Raw genomic sequence first — 19398 nt, forward strand, 5'->3', positions numbered from 1 at the left:
ACCGGCCTGTCACAAACGGAAGGGGCGGGGGCGGCGGAACCTGAGCACACGGGCACTCACCGGGACTTTCCGCGGTCGCGGAGCCCCCAACCTCCCTCTCCCTCCTTAAGCGACACCTCCCATTGCCGTCACTGGAGCATAAACGCCTGAGGGGGCACCCATCCCACGCAGTAAGCCACGCTCCGCACGCCTCGAGCACAGGCAAACCTCCAGTCCCCCGACGACAGCCCCACCCGGCAGCTCGGCGTCGGCCCCGCCCCCGTCCCCACTGGCGGCAGCGCGGCGCGGAAGCTACTGGCGCATGCGCAGCCGCCCGAAGTTTCCGCTAACGGTGCGGGAGGGGGTGGTGTGCTGAGGGACGGATGGACGACGGAACGGCGGTGGCGGTTGGTGTGGGGCGCGTCGCCGTGGCGGCGTTACTGTCCTGCCTCCTGGTCGCGCTGCCCCTCCGTTGCGCAGGTGGGGCCCGGTGAGCGGGCGCGGCGCGACACCGGGGCGGTGGCTGGGGGCTGGTGCGGGTGGAGCTGGGCTCTCAAGGGGGAGCGTGGGGAGCGGGTCGCGGCCTGTACCGCTGCTGCCCTGCGGGAGGCTCGGCAGGAGTGTCCCCGGCAGCCCTCTGCCGAGAGGTGCGGCTGCGGGCGCTCCCGCTTTCGTCCTGCCGCGGCTGCCCGCTGCCCCGGCCTGCGGCGCCGTGAGGGACCGCGCTGTCCCGGAGCCCGCTGCCTGGGCGCCGCTGCCGGGATGCGAAGGCATCCAGGCCTGGGGTCGGGCTAGGTGCGTCTGTGTGGGTCAGCGGGGCACGGTTTCCGTCGAGTGCCTTGGGTTTTACTCTACAGTTAGGTAGCGGTCTTTATCTCGTTCGCTGCAGGTGTACTTGCTGTCTGTGAGTTGTAACGGCTTGTAGCTTAAGTATGGGTCAAACAGGCTTTGAATCTTAGTGATTTTCTTGAAAGGCATCTCAGTCTAGCCTGACAGAGCCTAAAGTATAAATGAAGAAATGAGAGAAGTGAAATTGCAGAAACAGCTATTGCACAAAACCTTTTTTTCAAAGAGGAAGTATTATGCAGCTCAGATAAGCTGTAAATTACTTTTCTGCATGTTTACAGGACATGTGTAACATTGTGACATGCAACAGAGAGTATGTGGGCTAAGCTAGTTTGGATAATGGAAATATTACAGCCATGGGCTAGCATGTGCATGGTACTTCTGATGCCACCTCAACTCTTGAATTCTGTGTAAGATTGTATTGCTCTAGTTTGGCATACCCAAAAGAAGACTAGAGAGAGGCTGTTTTCAGGGGTCCACACTTTGCATTCATGGTAGAATTCAGGCAGAGAAGCAGCTCTGGGACCCCTTCTCTTTATGTGTTTTCTTTCAGCCATTTGGTTTGTAGATGATTTCATTGTGCATCAGCCCCTCTTTATAGTTAGTCATGTTTAACCTAGTTTTCAAATACGTAAAAGTCTGATGTAAAGAATAGTGTGCTATAATACCCATAGACAAAAAGTACATGTATACTTTAGAGTACCCGTGCTTAGAGGAGATGTGGGTTAGACTGTGGGTTTTGCAGTCTATAAACCCTTTGTCATCCATGGACTATGAACGGCAACTAAGCAAGCATCCTTGCTGTAAGGAAACTTGGATCTGTTTTGCAAAGATCCAGGCCTCCAATGGAATCTACTAGAAAGTACAATTTGGGAGTTCCTTACTCTTGATTTACAGAAAGCTTTCCCTAATCTCTAATCATAGGGAAAGCGAAATATTTCAGGAGATTGGAGGCCTGTAAAAATAGATGATGCAGTGGTGGAAACCCCAGGACTTCTTTACGCAAACATCTGATGATGTACATAGAATTGGCCACCTGCTTTCTCCAATGTGAAATATCAGTGATCTTGCAACTTTTTTTCCAGCTCAGATTCTGTGCTTCCACTATATGAATGGATGATTAGTAGATGTTAAAATGTGAATTGGTGATCGCTAACTTTTAACAAATTTCAACCAAAGACATTCCTCAGAGTATAAAATTATAGTTTGCTGTCTGATTATATCCTTCTTTTTACCTGCAGCAGGAGATGGAATAAACAGATGAAAGAGCATAATTGTGACCTGGAACTTTCAATAAATAATTATTTGAGTTTGCATAAATTTGATTTCCTGGTGAGATAGTTTGAATTATCAGGGTTGTGTCTCAGGACTAGGAGATCCTTCTGAAGCAATAATCAGATTTTCTGACCAGGGCAAGGAAGAAAGTACCTAATCAAGCTCAAGGTAGATCTACAAAGAGTGTTGTGGGTTTTTCAGGGGTTTTTTTGCAGATATATTTTGTATCAGATGAAGCTAAAAGGCTTTTTAGTCCAACGTTCATCTACAGCAATGGTTGGCAATGGAGTAGGAAAGAATAAAAAAGCAAGTACGTGGTGACACTTCACAGCAAGTACGTGGTGACACTTCACAGCGCAGTTTTACAGCAATCTATTTACACAGCAGTTTTTTGCAATCTATAGCATTGAGACTTTGTATTTGACTCAGAGTTCATAAGCCAGGTAAGCGTTGAGTATTCAGAGTTCTAAGGGAATGAATTCCATAGATTGACTAAGTGTTCAATGAAGCAGCAGTTTCACTTGTTTGCTTAGTGGTGCTTGTTTTGATGCTTCCGGCTTTGTGTTAAAGCGACAGCAAACAATCTTTTGCCACTTGCATTCTCCAAGCCACTCATTAGGTGTCTGTAGGTCTGTCATAGCCTCCCCTCAGTCTCCTTTCCAAGCTGAAGAGTCATAGTTTGATTCCCCCCAGGACAGAAGCAGCTCCATACCTTGGATTGTCCTTGTCACCCTTCTCTGACTTTTTCTGTTTTGCTATCTGCTTTATGAGAGTGGGCTCTCCAGAGCTGCACACGGTGTTGAAGATAAGTCTGTAGTGAATTTATATAATTACATTAAACTTTCTGGTTTACTCCCTTAATTCCATATCTATTTCTAATTTTTTTTTTCCCTTTTTGACTGTTGCTGAGCACCGACCACAAGTGCTCACGCTTGCACGTTATTGTTGAACATAACGCTGAACAACTTTCTGAAAATTCCCTGAAAACTATAGGGTCTTCCCCAAGTAATTGGTACAAGTTACTTTTAACCCTGTAGTGGATTTTAAGTTAATTTTACAGGTGGTGTCTCTGAATACATGTTTCTGTTTATTGAAGTTCTGTAAAGGCTATCATGTGCTGCTGAAAACAGGTCTTAATGCCTAGTTCCAGCAGTTTGTAAGGAGGATTAAATAAGGGCAAGTCTCAAGATGAAGTCCAACCTTTTTCAAACTTGCATGAGGAAGTTCTTGGAGTAAGAGACAGTCAAATCTGAGACTTCTGACAGTCATCTTTTGGGACTTTAACCAAAGCTGTTCTGGAATAAATCCCTTCTAACTCCTTGTGTGTCAGAATTTAGAGCTGTATTTTTACAATATTGTTTGTATCCAGAGGGAGGGTATGATTATTTGCTGTGGTGTTTACCAGCTTTAGAAAAAGCTGGCCTAGCTTAAAATATTTGTTGGATGTCTTACATCAGCGTGTTTTTGTAACTTGGGAAGAAAGTACATCTGGTTAGAACATGAATCTTGAAATGATTTTGTTTCTGCTTCCAGATGACTCTTTTCCTAACTGACCTCAAATGGAAAAGGTCTAATAAGAATTATTGTAAAGCCTCATGCTATGTAAAAGATAAGGATTTGAAAATGTGGGAAAGATACTGTGGAAGTGTAGCGAATATTTGATTTTATAGAGAATTGATGAAACTGTATCTCACTTTCTGTCTGCTTTAGGAGGCTATTCAAATGTCAGCACTTGAATTACGTTCTGAAAAGATGGTTTGAAACAGGTTTTCTGTCATATTCTTTATTAAGATCTTTTACAAGTAAATATTTAAACAGAGATTGAGTGTATGAATGATATCTTTTTAAGTCTCTGGAAATACGTGAATAAATGCATTTACAAGGAAAAGGTCTACCCTGCACTTTAGATGTGAAAGATGTCATTCTGTTATTGGTTCTTTAGAACTGAAATTGAAAGTGTTATGCTGTTTCACAATACTTAAGTAAACTTCCACTGAGTCATAAAGCAATGAATTTTACTAAGCAAGATTATAACATTTAATCTGTCAAGTACCATAGTTGGTAGTATTCTTCAAATTATTACTGTTTTTTTTTTTTTCGGGTGATTCTGACAGACTTACACTTTCTATGGTAATAGCAGAATTGTGGGATTTTTTAATTATTTATTGTTAAAAACTTGTGGAACTTCTTTTGTTCTTGGCTTTTTGATTTTTACATTTAATGCAAACATTCTCAAATAAAATGAAAATGTTTTCCCATAATATATTTTCTTTGTGAAGGGATTTAACTATTCAAAATTGCTATTATTTGCCAAAATCTGAAATAGCTGCCTTTGTTATCATAAGCTTTTTGGTTGAACTTTAGCCATCTGTTGGATAAATATCTGGGAAAAAAAATCAGTTATTTCCTTCTTCTTTCTTATTTTCTGATGATCAAATGTAGTTTTGCATTTTCTGGGCTTATTTTAGCCTGTCAGCTTAGAAGAGTAGCAAATTCATATATTGTGGAAATAAATTCTATAGTGGGATCCACAAAGTTTTATTGAATTATTTTCCTTTCAGGTTCTGTGCTTTCAGGAGTTATTTCCAAAAGTCAGTGTTCTGGATACCACTTTAACTCTATTCTTCAAAAGGATTTTGCAGACTTCAGTTTATAGATTGCTTTTCCACGCACATTACCTTTTTATAAAGAGAACTTGGTCATCATGTGAAATATGAAATAGTTTTTGCAATTCAGAGCAACTCTAAAATCAAATTCAGGATAACCCATTAGATGTGCAAACAGACTTTGATTGCCCAGGTGAAATAGGATGTATTTGTTCTGATTTCTTCCTAATATAATAAAATATTAGACTGACATCAAAAAGCAATTTCAGACTAGTGGTCACTAATATGTTTTTAGAAGTTGTAGCTGTTGGGAAGTGATTAGTAGTGTAACACAACTGGTTAAAATAGAAAGTGAAGTCGAAGAGGTGTGTGGTAGTTTCTTTTTTATTGTCATTATTTTGTTGATTTCCCTCTGCCCCCGTGAAATGTTAGAAGTTGAAAGTGCATTCTTAGCCAGAGGTCAGAGATATGCACTGCCTGAGTTGTGTGTAGCCTGGGTTGTCAAAGATACCTAGTATAGGATACCCGGCAGAAGGACTTAGATGAATTTTAAGCTCTGTAAATCCGGACTATGGCTGCTTAGTTGGTGGTTTTGGTATAATGTTAGTGACTTCTGCCTGAGGTTTCCTCAGTTCACGTGTATTCCCTGTGCCTTCACACTGTTCCCCTCTGCTCTGTAAGCCACAGTCTGGTTTAGTTTCTAGAACTAGAAAACTTCCAGACCAAACTTTCAGCTTGGGTTGTAACTTTGTAGCCTCACTGCTTTGAATCACACAGAATCATTAAGGTTGGAAAAGACCTTTAAGACCATCAAGTCCAACCATCAGCCCAACACCACCATACCCACTAAACCATGTCCTGAAGTGCCATGTCCACACGCTTTTTGAACACTTCCAGTGATGGTGACTCCACCACCCCCCCGGGCAGCCTGTTCCAATGTTTGACAACCCTCTCGGTGAAGAAATTTTTCCTAATATCCAATCTAAACCTCCCTGGCGCAACTTGAGGCCATTTCCTCTCATTGAAGGAGTGCCATAGACTGGTGTGAAATAATTCAAAGCAAAATGTACCTTATAACTAGCCAGATAAATTTCATTTTTTGTAAGTATCAGAATAATCCCTCTTCCCACAGCGTTATTACTCTCATCTGCCTTCTGATACCTGAATTGTATAACAAATGGGACAGCTAGGAGTCTGCATATGTCAAAGTTCATGGTAAAAAAGTCTTCTTTAGGAAGTAGAATATAAGGTAATTATGAGGCAGTTGGGATTTTTTTTAGTAATTATTTCTGAAAGGTGGAAAACAGGAGAGAGAGCTATCCTGCCCATGATTCTAGCATACATGCTTCCCTCCTCTTGGGAATCTGCGTGTTAAGCCTTCTCCTCTCATGGTCTGGTCCTTCCCTTGATGTTATGTCCATTCTCATATGTGTCCCGAGCCTTAGGCCTTGCCCTCCATAAGTCACTTTATGCACTGTTCTTCATGTAAAAGAAAACACAGGATTACCGTGAGCAAGATACAAGATCCTGCTATGTCGTGAAGCCTCACTGAATGGGATTTATGTTAAATACATTGAATTTATGGCAGTAACATGTGACATAAAACAAGTCTGCTATGCTCAGTCTGTTCTGCAACTGTGAAATGACAGCATTAGGTCAATCCCTAGCACTTTTGCAGCTGAGATCCAGATGTTGGATCCCACCAATAAAATACTGGTTTAAAAGCATTCAGACTGCTTATAATCAACCCATGACAATGAAAGCAGACCTTGAATGTTACAACTGTATGCACTTTCTTTAAAGGGATGTGGGTAGAAAGACTTTAAGCTCAGAGGAAAGAGCTGCATAGTCAAACAGGTGAAAGAGCTACCTGATGCACAGCTCCTGAGCTATATGTTGAAGTGGCGTTTGAGTAGCGTGGGGTTTTCTTAACTCTTACATTTATTGTTATTTCATTTCACGATAACTCTACTTCTTTTTCAACAAAAGTAAGTTATTCTTAAGTTACATACAAATTATTTATCCCAATCTTTATATGCCTTTATGTTACTTCCTTGTAGGCCAAACTAGTCTGAAGAGTCCACAGGATATTCAGGTCTATGTTCTAAATACAAATTTCACTTTGAGGTGGAACTACACTGGGGATGATACCAATGTGACATTTTCAGCAGAGTACCAGTTGTAAGTATTAACTTTAGTCTGAGCTAGAAATGTCTGACTCTTATTTGTGTAGAAGAACATATTAATTAATTGCTGTGCTTCTTGATAGTGCCATGTAAAACTTCTAGAGACTTGAAATCCAGGAAGTAGAGGCCAGGAAGATCAAGTCTTGAAATGAAGTGGAATCTTAGTATTGTCCTTCATATGTCTAATTCATGTGTAAAATTAGACTGTTCACTGATAGCGACGTGTTACAAATGCAGAATGCACTTGGTAGTAATGCTTAATACTAGAGTGGTTCTTTGAGAAGATTAACCTGTACACTTAGAAATGTAGTATTTAGATTTATTTATTCTCTGTTTTGTTTTCTTAATTAAGCTACACTATGGCCACACACACACACAGAATTTGAGAGAATTTTCAGTGTAGCTTTTGAATAATTTGTCAGCATTTATGAATCCAGATTTCTCATCTGCAAATTTTAATCACCAGATAAAACAATTTAACTTTTGTTCTTAAATGTTTGCTTGGTTTTCTTCAATTGTTTCATATACCAATACTTATGCATACATATACATTCGGTATTTTGTGGTACTTGCCTGACAAGTACATATTAGAAAACACTTCTAAGTTAAAATCACTTAAGAAGTTCTTGATTGTAGGATTTCCTAGTGTATGGTTTTGGATTAAAAAAAAAACAAACTTGCCTTCTTCAGTGTGTAGATGAGAAATAGCTTCTTTGAAAATAGTTTTATTTTAAAAATGTAATACTGGTGTGAAAGATAGGAGTTGAGGATAAACAGTTACTACTTCAATTCTCTGCCTCTCTTTTCTGGTCAGGACATTTTTATTCTCTATATGAAATGACTCTGTCTTAAATAAGGTATGAATGTAACTCACAAGAAAAATAGCTTCTGTAAAGCTAATTATTCCAACACTTATTGCTGAACTCTAGTTTTCTTCTTTGTGTTTTTCTTTTCCCCTAATCTACATTCTTTGCTAATGGCGGGGGGTGGGGGGGGAACCTGCTGCTTTTATGCTCTTTTAAGCACTTATTGCCATCAAGGCTTTTAAATTTGTTCCAATGAATTATAAAATCAATTGCTAGAGCAGGATTGCGTACTAAGGATATAATTCTGAATTTTGACAATTCTTTGATGCTGTTTTCTGACACTGTGTGTTTACATGGTGAATAAAGCAAGCGGGTATCAGACTTTGCAGGCTAATAGTTAACCTTTGGTAATAAGGCTAAACTAATACATTAATAGATTAAATTAATGAATTAAATGGTGATATGAATTCCAGGGTAATGAAGTAGATAACACTGATTACACTGGTGCTGGTGATAAAACAGCATTAAGTGGTGTGACATTTATTAGCGTTAAGAAGAAAAGGAAAAAGAATCTTGAGACTTAAATTGTGCATTGGTTTTATTTTTTGGGGCTTCTTTCTTACAGGCTTGAAGATTTTGAGACAAATGAAACAGAATGGAAGGAGGTGCCTGGGTGTCAAAACGTTACTGGCATGGAATGTGACTTTTCCTCAGCAATAACTGAATACTATGATAAACATCATGTGCGTATAAGGGCTGAAAGAAGGGAAGAAGTGTCTCCATGGTCTAGCATTTTTGAAATGATTCCATATTTTATAGGTATGAGCTCCATATATAATGTAACATTTTTAGTTAAATGTCCTTCAGCACGTTATTGTGGAAAAAATGCATGTGTGTTTTTTGGTGTTTTTCCTTTAAATAGTTATGCTTGACTTTCTTTTAATATTTGCAGCTCAGATCGGTCCCCCAGGAATAGAGTTGCAGTCCGTTAATGGAGTCATAAAAATTAAGGTTTCTCCTCCAGAAGCAAATCAGGTTCAAAAAATGTGGATAGATGATCTAAGTTTTACATATAATCTAGTTATCTGGGAAAATTCATCAAATGCAGAGGTATGATCGTTGTGGGTTTTTTTTGCTTTTAACATGACTGTCAGATATGTACTTTAATTGCTTAGTGCTCTAAAATGGAATTACTTAATTATGTAATTGTGTATAAGTGTTGCTGTGCAGTTTAAAAGTTGGGAGGAAGTGTTTGCTTGGAGTTTTTCGGTTTTGTTTTTACTAGAGGATTGTATTAGATATTTTGTGATAAGAGTTTTGTATTCCTGTTAAATGCGGCAGCCACTTTCCAATGCATAAGTGTTAAAGGAGAAGCCACTGCCTGAGCACTCACACACCAGTCAAGGAGTTGCACACACACCACCCGAGACTTTAACTGCTCGGACAGCAGTCCCTTTGCAGTGGGCGACTCCAGTGAGCCGACGGATGCCCCTTTTGACTCCTTGCACGCGCGCGCACACACACACACACACACATTCCCTCTCGAGTGCATCCTCTTCCCTCAGGCTCGACCCTAGGTTTCCTGAAATAGAATCTCCAATATGACGTACACCAGATGAATTTATTAGGTGGTACAGCGGTGTAGAACAGCTCGAGCTGGGTGCCTCTGGAGAGGGACCATGAACAAAAGAATCTCTGGGCAATTATACCCTTGCAGTCAAGTTCCCTTCCCCTCACGAGGCAGTTCGGTCCTATTGGAGTGTTTGGGTCTGGGATCTCCTTGTTCCTCACTGGATCCTTTCACTGTCTCCAGACGGGCTGTTCTTTTTCTTTTCTCAAGGAGGCAACTTCTGCTGATGGATGTGGCTATCTTATCTTTCTAATTTACACTGGTTTTGGGGCCTTCCCTCCTGTAACCAAGTAAGAGTTCAGTACAAGTTTGTCAGTATCTAGGTGAAAGTTAGCACACAGCTTGTGGCCTAAGGCTTTTTACTAATGCTATACAATGGATTCCATCTGAACTAGGAAGTGACCTCTATAACATAAGGATGAAGGTGAAACAGTCTGAGATGTGTTGGAGCAGTTCAAGGCAGTGGGAAGAAGCATTTACAGTAAGGTATAGATATAGGGAAGGGGAGAGGTAAGAGGCTAACTTGAGCTTGCTGAGAACCATATAGCTTGACTACAACTGTAAGTACACTGTCCTGTGACACTAAGTAAGTTCTTTGGTTTTATACTGTCTGTTGGGGTTTTCTAGGGATCCTTCTGAGGTCTTGTAATTGTGAACTAGTTTCCGAGCCATAATGTGCATCTCGCACAGCAGATACAGCTATTCTGTAAAGACCAAGGTAGAAACAGTCTTTCTTTTTTCATCTTTTTAGGGGAATGGGTGCCAGCTAGATTAGGGTAGGAATTGAAGAGATATCTGTGTTCATTTGGAAGACCTAGTCATAATCATTACACATCAAAGAGGGGAAAAAAGCTTTAAGTTAAGTACAAGCTGTGTACAAAGGTCAGGCACTGGGAAGTCTGGCAAACCAAAAGCAAGGAGGTAGCAGGAGGGGAGAGAGTCCCTCAGTGAATTGAGGGATGGAAGTGTACTATTTCTCTTCTCAGTGTGTGCCTGAGTATTTATATGGTGAGTTACATGTCACACAGAGCAGTGCTGCGATCCCTCCCCACTTTCACGTGTTAAAGGAGCACAACATGTTCCTTCCTCTCAATCACGTGACTAAGTTGGAAACTTTCCTTTAGAATTTATTCAGGTCATATCTTGTCCTGCATTTCCTATTTTAGCATTTTTGATGGCGTATTATAGAAATGGGCTGAAACCTGGGGATAAAAAATCAGCTCATCAGGAAGACTAGTTACCTTCATATGCTATTTGCAATTGTTTCTTACAGTTCAGAAGTCAAAGTATTTTTCCTACTGACATAATTGATGACCTTGCACCAGAAACTACCTATTGTTTGAAAGTTCAAGCAATTCTTCCTTTGGACTCCCAAGAAGGCTTATTCAGTCCCGTTCATTGTGTAAAAACTACCCGTAAAGGTACAGAGTAAAATAGTTTTGTCTTAAAATGGTTACTCAAGTTTAAACTGTTGGAAAGTAAATTGTTCTAAAGCAACAGAAATAGGCAGAAATGCCAAGTTCCTACTGATTTTGGTGTAACAGTAATCTTGACAGTTATATACATTTTCTATTTTAAATCAATATAAAATATGTCAACTGTCAATATTAGAGTTTTAATAGTACAAAAAGGTTTTTGCTCTGAGGCATGTTCTGTCCATTAATTTGGATTGCAAAAACTACTTTTCTGTATTTTGGAAAACTGGATTTTTTTAATTAGTGAGTTTGAATCAGGAGGAAAGGGAGGTGTATGTAGGCAAAACAAAAGCCTTTTGTATATTTGGCACTAGATGAATGCATATAAAGTTGATCTAAGCTTAAATACTATTTTTTTGCAAGCCTTGGTGAATTTTTTATTACAGATTCTGAAGAATGGCTTAGTGGCAGCTTGTCACCAGCTGCTTGTTTTGCATGTCTAAATGTAAATTATTCTGTGTGCTGTTCCAGTGTCAGTTTAAGTAGTTTTAAATGTTTATTTCAGAAAAAAAATAACAGTGTAGGAATGTAGAAAGTCAAACATTAGATTGAACGGATGGTACATCAAAATTACTTTATGTTTACAGGTGTATATTTTACACATTTTTCTCATTGAGTTATTGCTGAACCAGTTTATTTCTACTAATCTCAACATTTCTGTACTTAATTTTTTCTGAATTTATTTTTAACTTTTTTTTACTAAAGGCTTAATATGCAGTATATATCACAGACTTTGATTTGCCATCTTCATAATGAAAACAGACAATTTTCTTTTAATTATTGAAAGTGTACCATGACCATTTACGTGAGAAATGCACTCAGTGAGAAATTGTTGTACATAATATAAAGCTTTTCAGTAACTGTGCGTTTCATTTTCTTTTGACTTTGAGCAGTGAATGACCTACTCTGTGCAACAAATGTCAGCGTTCTTGCTTTGAATATGAAATTTCATCTGCATTGGAATAATCAGTATAAACAACATGTAAGCTACAATGTACAGTATCTCATGTGAGTTAAACAATTTCCATATCTCTGTTTAAACAGGTTATGTCATTCTAAATGCCATCCATTGTGTTTTGCAAATAGTTATTAGAAGCTAAAGTGAAATACTTAGCAAAAGTGGCTTAATGTATTCATTGAAACATGGGTAACTCATCTGGACACAGTGTGGCTTTTAAAAGGATTGCATATAACATCGTATCCTAGCATTTCAGGATACTAGGCTTCTTTTAAGAGGGCTAAAAACCTGATGGAATGGACTACTAAGTATAGGCTAAGCAACTTTTTTAAAAGATGTACAGTTTGCCTTGCTTGGTATCTCTTTGAATATGATGAAATTAGATGAGTAGAAGTGAGCAAAAATGCAGGTGTTCAAGGTTTTAATTGCCAATATATTTGATTACTTCTAGTCAGATCCCAACATGAAAAAATCCCCATCATGTCTATAAGCCTGTATCTTAATATCTAGTTGTTGCACAAATATTGTGGCCAGCATCTAAATGAAAACAAGAGCTACCTCTAGCATTCTTTTGGAATTCCTTTGGCATGACAGAAAAATAATCAACTTAATAGAAGTATATGAAAAATCATAATTTGGATTTTAAAATTTCTAAACCCGATATGTAATTTTTGTATTGAGGCATGATTAAAGCACTAATCTGTATTTCCTCATCCAGTTAACGTCACTGTGTTCAGTGATAATGAAAAGACAGTATTCTAAATATGAGAAATTTCTAAGAGGCCCATTCTTCAAAAATAAAAAAACCTATGTAGCACAAGTGAACATGCTTTTTTTTTTTTTAGAATTCAAGGACCTCACATCAAAAACTATTAAAATATCTCTTGCAGTGGGTATCTAAAGAAACTTCATGATGATTACTCGGAGAAGTGGCTGAATGTACCTGGATGTGAAAACATCACTGATACACAATGCAATTTGTCATCTATCATCACTACTACTTCTGGATTTTATTACCTCCGTGTGCAGGCCATGAGTGAATATAATAAAACATGTTTTTCTAATGAAGTAAAAGTAGATCCTCTGGTAACAAGTAAGCAAATGTGTCGTCTTAAATTTTAATTTCTCAACAAACTTGTACCTAATGCTATTATTTGCAAAAAGAAACTTGCTAGGTTAATGAAATCTAATACAAAATTCCCCTACAGAAACTGTGGTGGGAATCCTGGCCTCATCAAGTTAAACATGAGTTTTTCCATGGTCTTCTCTGTTCAGCACAGCCAGTATTTCACTTTATTTAGAATCATATAATTTGCTTTACAAAATTAAGCATTATATGGCATTTTATAATCTCCCTGCATACCACATTGATCATGTGTGAGATTGTACTACAAATATCCCTAGTCTGACTTTTGCCACTAACAGTGAGCACTTGATATCTCAGAAAAGCAATGCCAAAATCAAATAATTTTGGAATCCACTGCCTCTATTTTCTTGTTCATCTGCTCTCTTCTCCTTCACCTCTCTACCCCTACACAGTGCACTCCTGAATTTTGTGCTGAAGCAGTATTACGTTGACATACAACCCTGAAGAGCTTCAAGAAAATGAAGTCTTAAACGATAGCGACATCTAAGTCAAAAATATGTAACGCTCTCCAGAGTGAAATTATAGTGATTTTTATCTTTGCACTTTTTTGTGAGAAATGTGACCTTACTAAAATGTTTTATTTCAAAAAAGTTATCAATCATAAATGTCAAGAAATGTTTATCTAATATGTAGGGTAATATCCCCTGCCTTCTATATTGAAGATGGGATCAATAGCTGTTCTGTAAGTCAGCTTTCCCTTGTCCAAGCTCTTGGTAATTAGATAACTCTTTAATAAGACAACAGTGACCTAGGTAAATAATTCAACAAAAGAAAACAAAACCCATAATACTTCTCACTTTTTAACTGTACTGTAACTGAGAAAGAGGGTATATGTGCAAAACAGGGCCCATAGCCCGATGAGATAAAGAAGTGTTCAGTAGTTTCACTTTGACTTGCACAGAGTTATTCCCACCCTCTGTGTATTTCATGTCACTGAAACTTGCAGAAGCAACATATGAATGCGGAAAGAGAAAATATTTCAATTATTTCTCAGGACTCAAGATTCTGAATAAAGGTATTAGTCAAGTTAGAATTTTATTTAAAGTTTCTTTAAAATTGTCATAGATTTAAATTACAGTGTTTTATGCAATATTTTTGTTTCTATTCTTTCAGTCTTACTTTTAACTTTTTTTTTAAAATGTTTTAAGATGAAATTGGCCCTCCTGGTGTAAAGGTGGACATCAGTGATGTTTTGCTCCATATCCAGATTTCTCCTCCAGGAGGATCTGAGAGTGAAGTCATGAGGGACCATTATGACTTGTCTTACCGGGTTCTGTATTGGAAAAAATCACCAAATATTGAGGTATGAACTACCTAAATATTTAAAACGGTATGTAAAATTTACTATGACTTAAACACTGAGTTTGAGTTCTCCTCAAGAAGCTTGTTTTCAAAGAGGCCCATATATGGTGTATCAATCATGCATTCAGTTTGTTTGATTTTTTTGCTGGAAGATTCTTTTAAAAATCTGGTTAAGATTACTTTTATCACAAAGTAATTGACATTTTAATCTTTTTCCATTGATGTGGCTATACGTAATGATTTGCAGAATTGCACTGAGTTTTGTACAAGCTGCTATACATGGCTCAATTTTGAATAGAGGTTGTAGGGTTCTTATGATGCCATCTTTCTTACAGTATGACTCTGTAATGTAGCATCCAGCCCCTCAACTTCTTTTATTTCTGTATTTGCAGTTTTATAACTATGTGTATCATAAAACAATGGAGCCTTGCATGCTTTTAGCTCACATTTTAATGTATCTTCCATACTCTTACTCTTCATATATTTATATGCATCTTATTCTTCCAATTCTTTTTTTCAGGAGGAAATCAAAATGAAAGAGATAAAACAGACAATAGGGACAGTCTCTGATCTAACACCCTCGACTTTGTACTGTGTAAAAGTACAAGCATTCTCAGAAGTTTACAACAAAAGCAGTCATTTCAGCAAAGAGGAATGCATCAAAACACCTGGAGGTAGGTAGAGCTTGGGAATCATTACACCTCTGGAAATAAAATTGTTAATCCTTCGTAAGCCTTTGCAGGTCTCTAGTTAAAAAATATTTGCAGCAGGACTTAAATTAAGACCAAACAGTACATTCAAGACTCTCTTTACAGGGACACAGTCATACAGATGACTTACCTGTACTTGCCATATATTCTTATATTCCAGTGTGGAAATCTCTCATTCTTTGGTCATTCGTACTAACTGGAAATAGAGATTAAAAGACCTAATTGCCTCATCTTGATGATTTTTAAAGTTATGTTATGTTATCCTGCTATGTATTATTTTTAGTATGTTCAAACTCTCTTCATTTTGTTAGAGATCATGCCAGAGAATATATTTGCAAAAGAGAAGCGAGAAGAGGGGAAAAGGAAGCTTGAACTTAAGCACTGAATAGCTTATGACTAGCCAGATAAAAAGTTTCTTTGATAGTAAAATATGGTAGTCAAAAGCTGAATTCCATCATGTAAACTCCTTCGACTATAAGGTACCTTAACTCCTGGAACTGAGCCTAGCCTGTTAGAAGGTTTTCCACAGTTCCTTGGTTAATACAGGAAAGCAGGACCATAGACTTATGGAATGGTTTGGGTTGGAAGGGACCTTCAAAGATCATCTAGTCCAATCCCCCTCCTGTGGGCAGGGACATCTTTCACAAGATCAGGTTGCTCAAAGCCCCATCCAACCTCACCTTGAACACTTTCAATGACGGGCCACCCACAACTTCCCCAGGCAACCTGTTCCAGTGCCTCCCCACCCTCATTGTAAAGAATTTCTTCCTTATATCTAATCTAAATCTACCCTCTTTCAGTTTAAAAGCATTGCCCCTTGTCCTGTCACTACAGGCTTTGGTAAAAAGTGTCTCTGTCTTTCTTATTAAGCCCCCTTTAAGTACTGGAGGGCTGCAATAAGATCTCCCCGGAGCCTTCTCTTCTCCAGGCTGAACAACCCCAACTCTCTCAGCCTGTCCTCACAGGAGAGGTGCTCCATCCCTCTGATCAATTTTGTGGCCCTCCTCCAGACCTGCTCCAACAGGTCCATGTCTTTCCTGTGCTGAGGGCTCCAGAGCTGGACACAGGACTCCAGGTGGGGTCTCCCCAGAGCGGGGTAGAGGGGCAGAATCCCCTCCCTCGACCTGCTGGCCATGCTGCTTTGGATGCAGCCCAGGATGCATTTGGCCTTCTGGGCTGTGAGCACACATTGCTGGCTCATGTCCAGCTTTTCATCCAGCCCTGTTGCGAAGTTGTCCTCAATCCCTTCATCCCTCAGCCTGTATTGATACTGAGGATTGCTGCAGCCCAGGTGCAGGAACTTGCGCTTGGCCTTGGCTTGTTGAACCTCATGAGGTTCACATGGGCCCACTCCTCAAGCCTGTCAGGGTTCCTCTGGACCATGTCCATTCCTTCTACTGAATTAACTGTACCACTCAGCTTGGCATCATCAAGTTGATGACGCCATGTTTGGGCACTGAAGTGAAATTCATCTCACCTTTCTATACTGACAAAGTAAAATCTTGTGCTGAGATAGTGTCTAGACTAGCAGTGTAGAAAATAACTGGAATATTCTTAGGATTGATTTCTTCTTAAATAAGCATGTGAAAGGAAGAAATGCTCACCTGAATATCCTTTTTCTCTCTGTTGCCTGTGTTGTAGTCATCTGAAGCTTACAATTGGAGTTCTTCTCCTGTCAGAAACCATATGGATGCTTTTGGGCCCCTGAAGACCCTGCAGTCTAGGCACTTTCATCATTTCCTGTCTAAAAAACCATGGGCCACCTTCACTGTAGTAATTGCCCGTTCTTACTCTATAGCCCATGGGAATTTCTTACTCCCGAATCTCTTGTCTTTTTAAACGAGAGAGCTCTATCAATTACATATTATGTTCCGGGGGGTTAGGCCCTGTACACAACCAATAGTGCAGTAAATTTACATGCATCAGATGCTTCATGGTAGCTGTCATGTGCAGCCTTTTTGTCCTACTGTCAGATAGTGACATATAACTGGAATAGAACTGGGAATAACTGGATCTTGGTTCTGATCCTGTCCACAAATGCCTGCGTTCTTATATTGGGTAAATATTTTGTGCTGTGTTTTTAATAAGTTATCTAAGATATGGGAATGGTATCGTTTTTGTAATTATTATCGTGGCTGGATATAGTACTGTAGAAATGTGAAATTTTGTGATTAATACTGTATCAGATTTGGAGATAATCCATTCTTTAATCTTTGTAGTTCATGTACACCTAGACTGAATGGTTTCTATTCACTTTTTTAGATAAAATGTTGCCTCTGATCATTTTAGCAACATTTGTAACTGCTCTGATTGCTGTCTTGCTTTTGGCTATGCCGCTCCTTTTTGCCATGTATCAAGCCTACAGTAAAATCAAATACGTGTTCTTTCCATCATGCCAGCCTCCTTTGAACATAGAGGTAAGATGAAGTTTATTTTTATCATTCACTAAGCAGATGTATTTTTAGAAAAATGAACAGAAAATACTGTGAAAAAGTCTTTGTCTGTTATCCTGTGGTCTTATGGGTATGCCAAGATAAATTGTATAAGTTTTAACTAAGTGCAGGAATTCCTATGAAAAAAAAGGGTTGTGTCAATTTCTAGAATTCTGTGATTAGCAAGTAGTTTAACTTTTGTTTTTTCTTCTATCTGTGCAAAACTGTTTCTAACGATCCTTCATTCCAGAGAGTGTGCATGTCTACCCAATGTGATAATGTACTTTTGCCCTGCTATGTGAGACCAGATATGTTTTCTCACTGTGTTATCTGGAAGAGCATGTGCTAGCCTTTTTGCCATCTTTTAAGATTCAGAGGAGGTGAAAACACAGGCCCAGTCTTTAGAGGAAATTTTGGTGTAGCAGGCAGCAAACGCTTCTACCATCTCCTGACCTAGGGGCCTGGATGGTCTTAAAGAGGGCAGAAGTTGTCCAATTTCCAGCTCAGTTTGGCACAGGTAGTACTTAGCAGGGATCCTGTTCTGGAATGAACAGGCCAACACGTAAGCGTAGGTATATTTTGAAATGTAGCAAGAACTGCTTTTCGCTGTACTTTCTTCTGTGTCTCTCAGAACGTTGATTTTGAGCAGTGTATGACCTTCCAAACATGTCGTCATCTCACCAATGCTCTTAGGATATGTAGTATACAAAGCTTGCTGAATAAATTTCTAATTTAAAACCAGTCTCATAATTTACAAGGGCTAATTTGAATTTAATTTATTTGTAAGACAGCATTTTAGTTGGTTTGTTCAGTAGAATACTGGTAAGATAATTAATGTGATGCATATTTAGAACCTTTTGTGATGGATTTGTTACAAATGACCACTTTGGAGAATAGATTTAAAGCATGTAGGGTAGACAGCAGTGCACCATTGCGAGCTGCGTAAGGCTTGGTATCCCACTGCAGCAGCTCACTTTCTCTTTCTTCTTTCAGACTTTGCTTTATAACTGATAATGATTTGTAGACTTTTTGCAAATGCACGCCTGTCATTCCTGTGCGACCATGTGATCTTTGAAAGTGTTCTAAATTAGGATTTTCCCTTAGTTCTTGCGTGGCCTCATTCATAAATCAATGAAATACTGCAATTATATAGATGATTGACAACTACAAGCATAGTAAAAGAATGAAGATTAATGTTAGAGTTGTTTGTTGGTGTTCGACTATGTGAATGCAGCTAACATCCTAACCTTTAGCTTGTGAACTTAGGGAAACAAATGGCATGTTATAGGTGAAAGCCTCATTATTTTACTGAATACGATAAACCAGATTTGTGCAGCTGTGGTGTTAAGCAGAATCATTATTTAGGTGTTAGTTATGAATGTCCATCTCCCTTTTTTCTGCTTCTCTTTTTGCAGGGTTTTGGAGAACAGCTCTTCAGCAATCCTTATCTGCCAGCTACAGAAGAACCAATAGAAAATTGTTCTATAATTGAGACTATCATCACAGAAGAAGTAAATCAAATTGGTTTTAAAGACTACAAACATTCTAAACAGAGCAGTCGAGATTCAGGAAATTACTCTAACGATGACGATACTTCAGGGAACAAAGTGTCAGAAGAAACGCTAGAAAAGGAAATAGTATAACTTTTAGGAAGATAAAATTCATGTAAGGGACCAGCAGCGTTATGAACACTTGAAACTTTTTTGTTATAGAAGTCACAGTCTAAGACAGACAATGTGACTTTGGGATCTTTGTCTTCAGGTTTCCAAATCTGCACTTTGGTAATGGGAAGTTACATATCCTTTCTGCTACAAGCTAACTGAAGTTAAAACACAGTTGACTCCTCATACCGTATACCATTTTGACTGACTTTTCATCATATGATAAAAAAAATACCATCTGCCTAAAGAGGAGCAGATCTGTACACTTTATATACTTGAACCTGGTAGTCTCAGCAGAAGGCTACGCTGTTCCCCAGGAAGAGTTTCTCACTATCTTAGAGGTTGTTTTGAATGCCAGCATGTACTACTGTGACAGAAACCTTAA

General features: G+C 38.8%; 1 protein-coding gene across 1 annotated transcript; it reads left to right on the forward strand.

Moving 5' to 3' along the window:
* Positions 1–301: 301 nt before the first annotated feature.
* Positions 302–18995, forward strand: IFNAR1 (interferon alpha and beta receptor subunit 1; the record flags this gene model as incomplete). The annotated part of the gene is given in 12 exon segments (XM_082014206.1): positions 302–334; positions 337–469; positions 6767–6887; positions 8324–8517; positions 8651–8808; positions 10602–10749; positions 11697–11811; positions 12652–12854; positions 14057–14211; positions 14731–14884; positions 17183–17337; positions 18768–18995. Coding segments are annotated over 12 exon segments (1797 nt in total).
* Positions 18996–19398: the final 403 nt, after the last annotated feature.

Source organism: Phaethon aethereus (genome assembly GCF_964289735.1).
Source record: "Phaethon aethereus genome assembly, chromosome: 1".
Taxonomy (NCBI): domain Eukaryota; kingdom Metazoa; phylum Chordata; class Aves; order Phaethontiformes; family Phaethontidae; genus Phaethon; species Phaethon aethereus.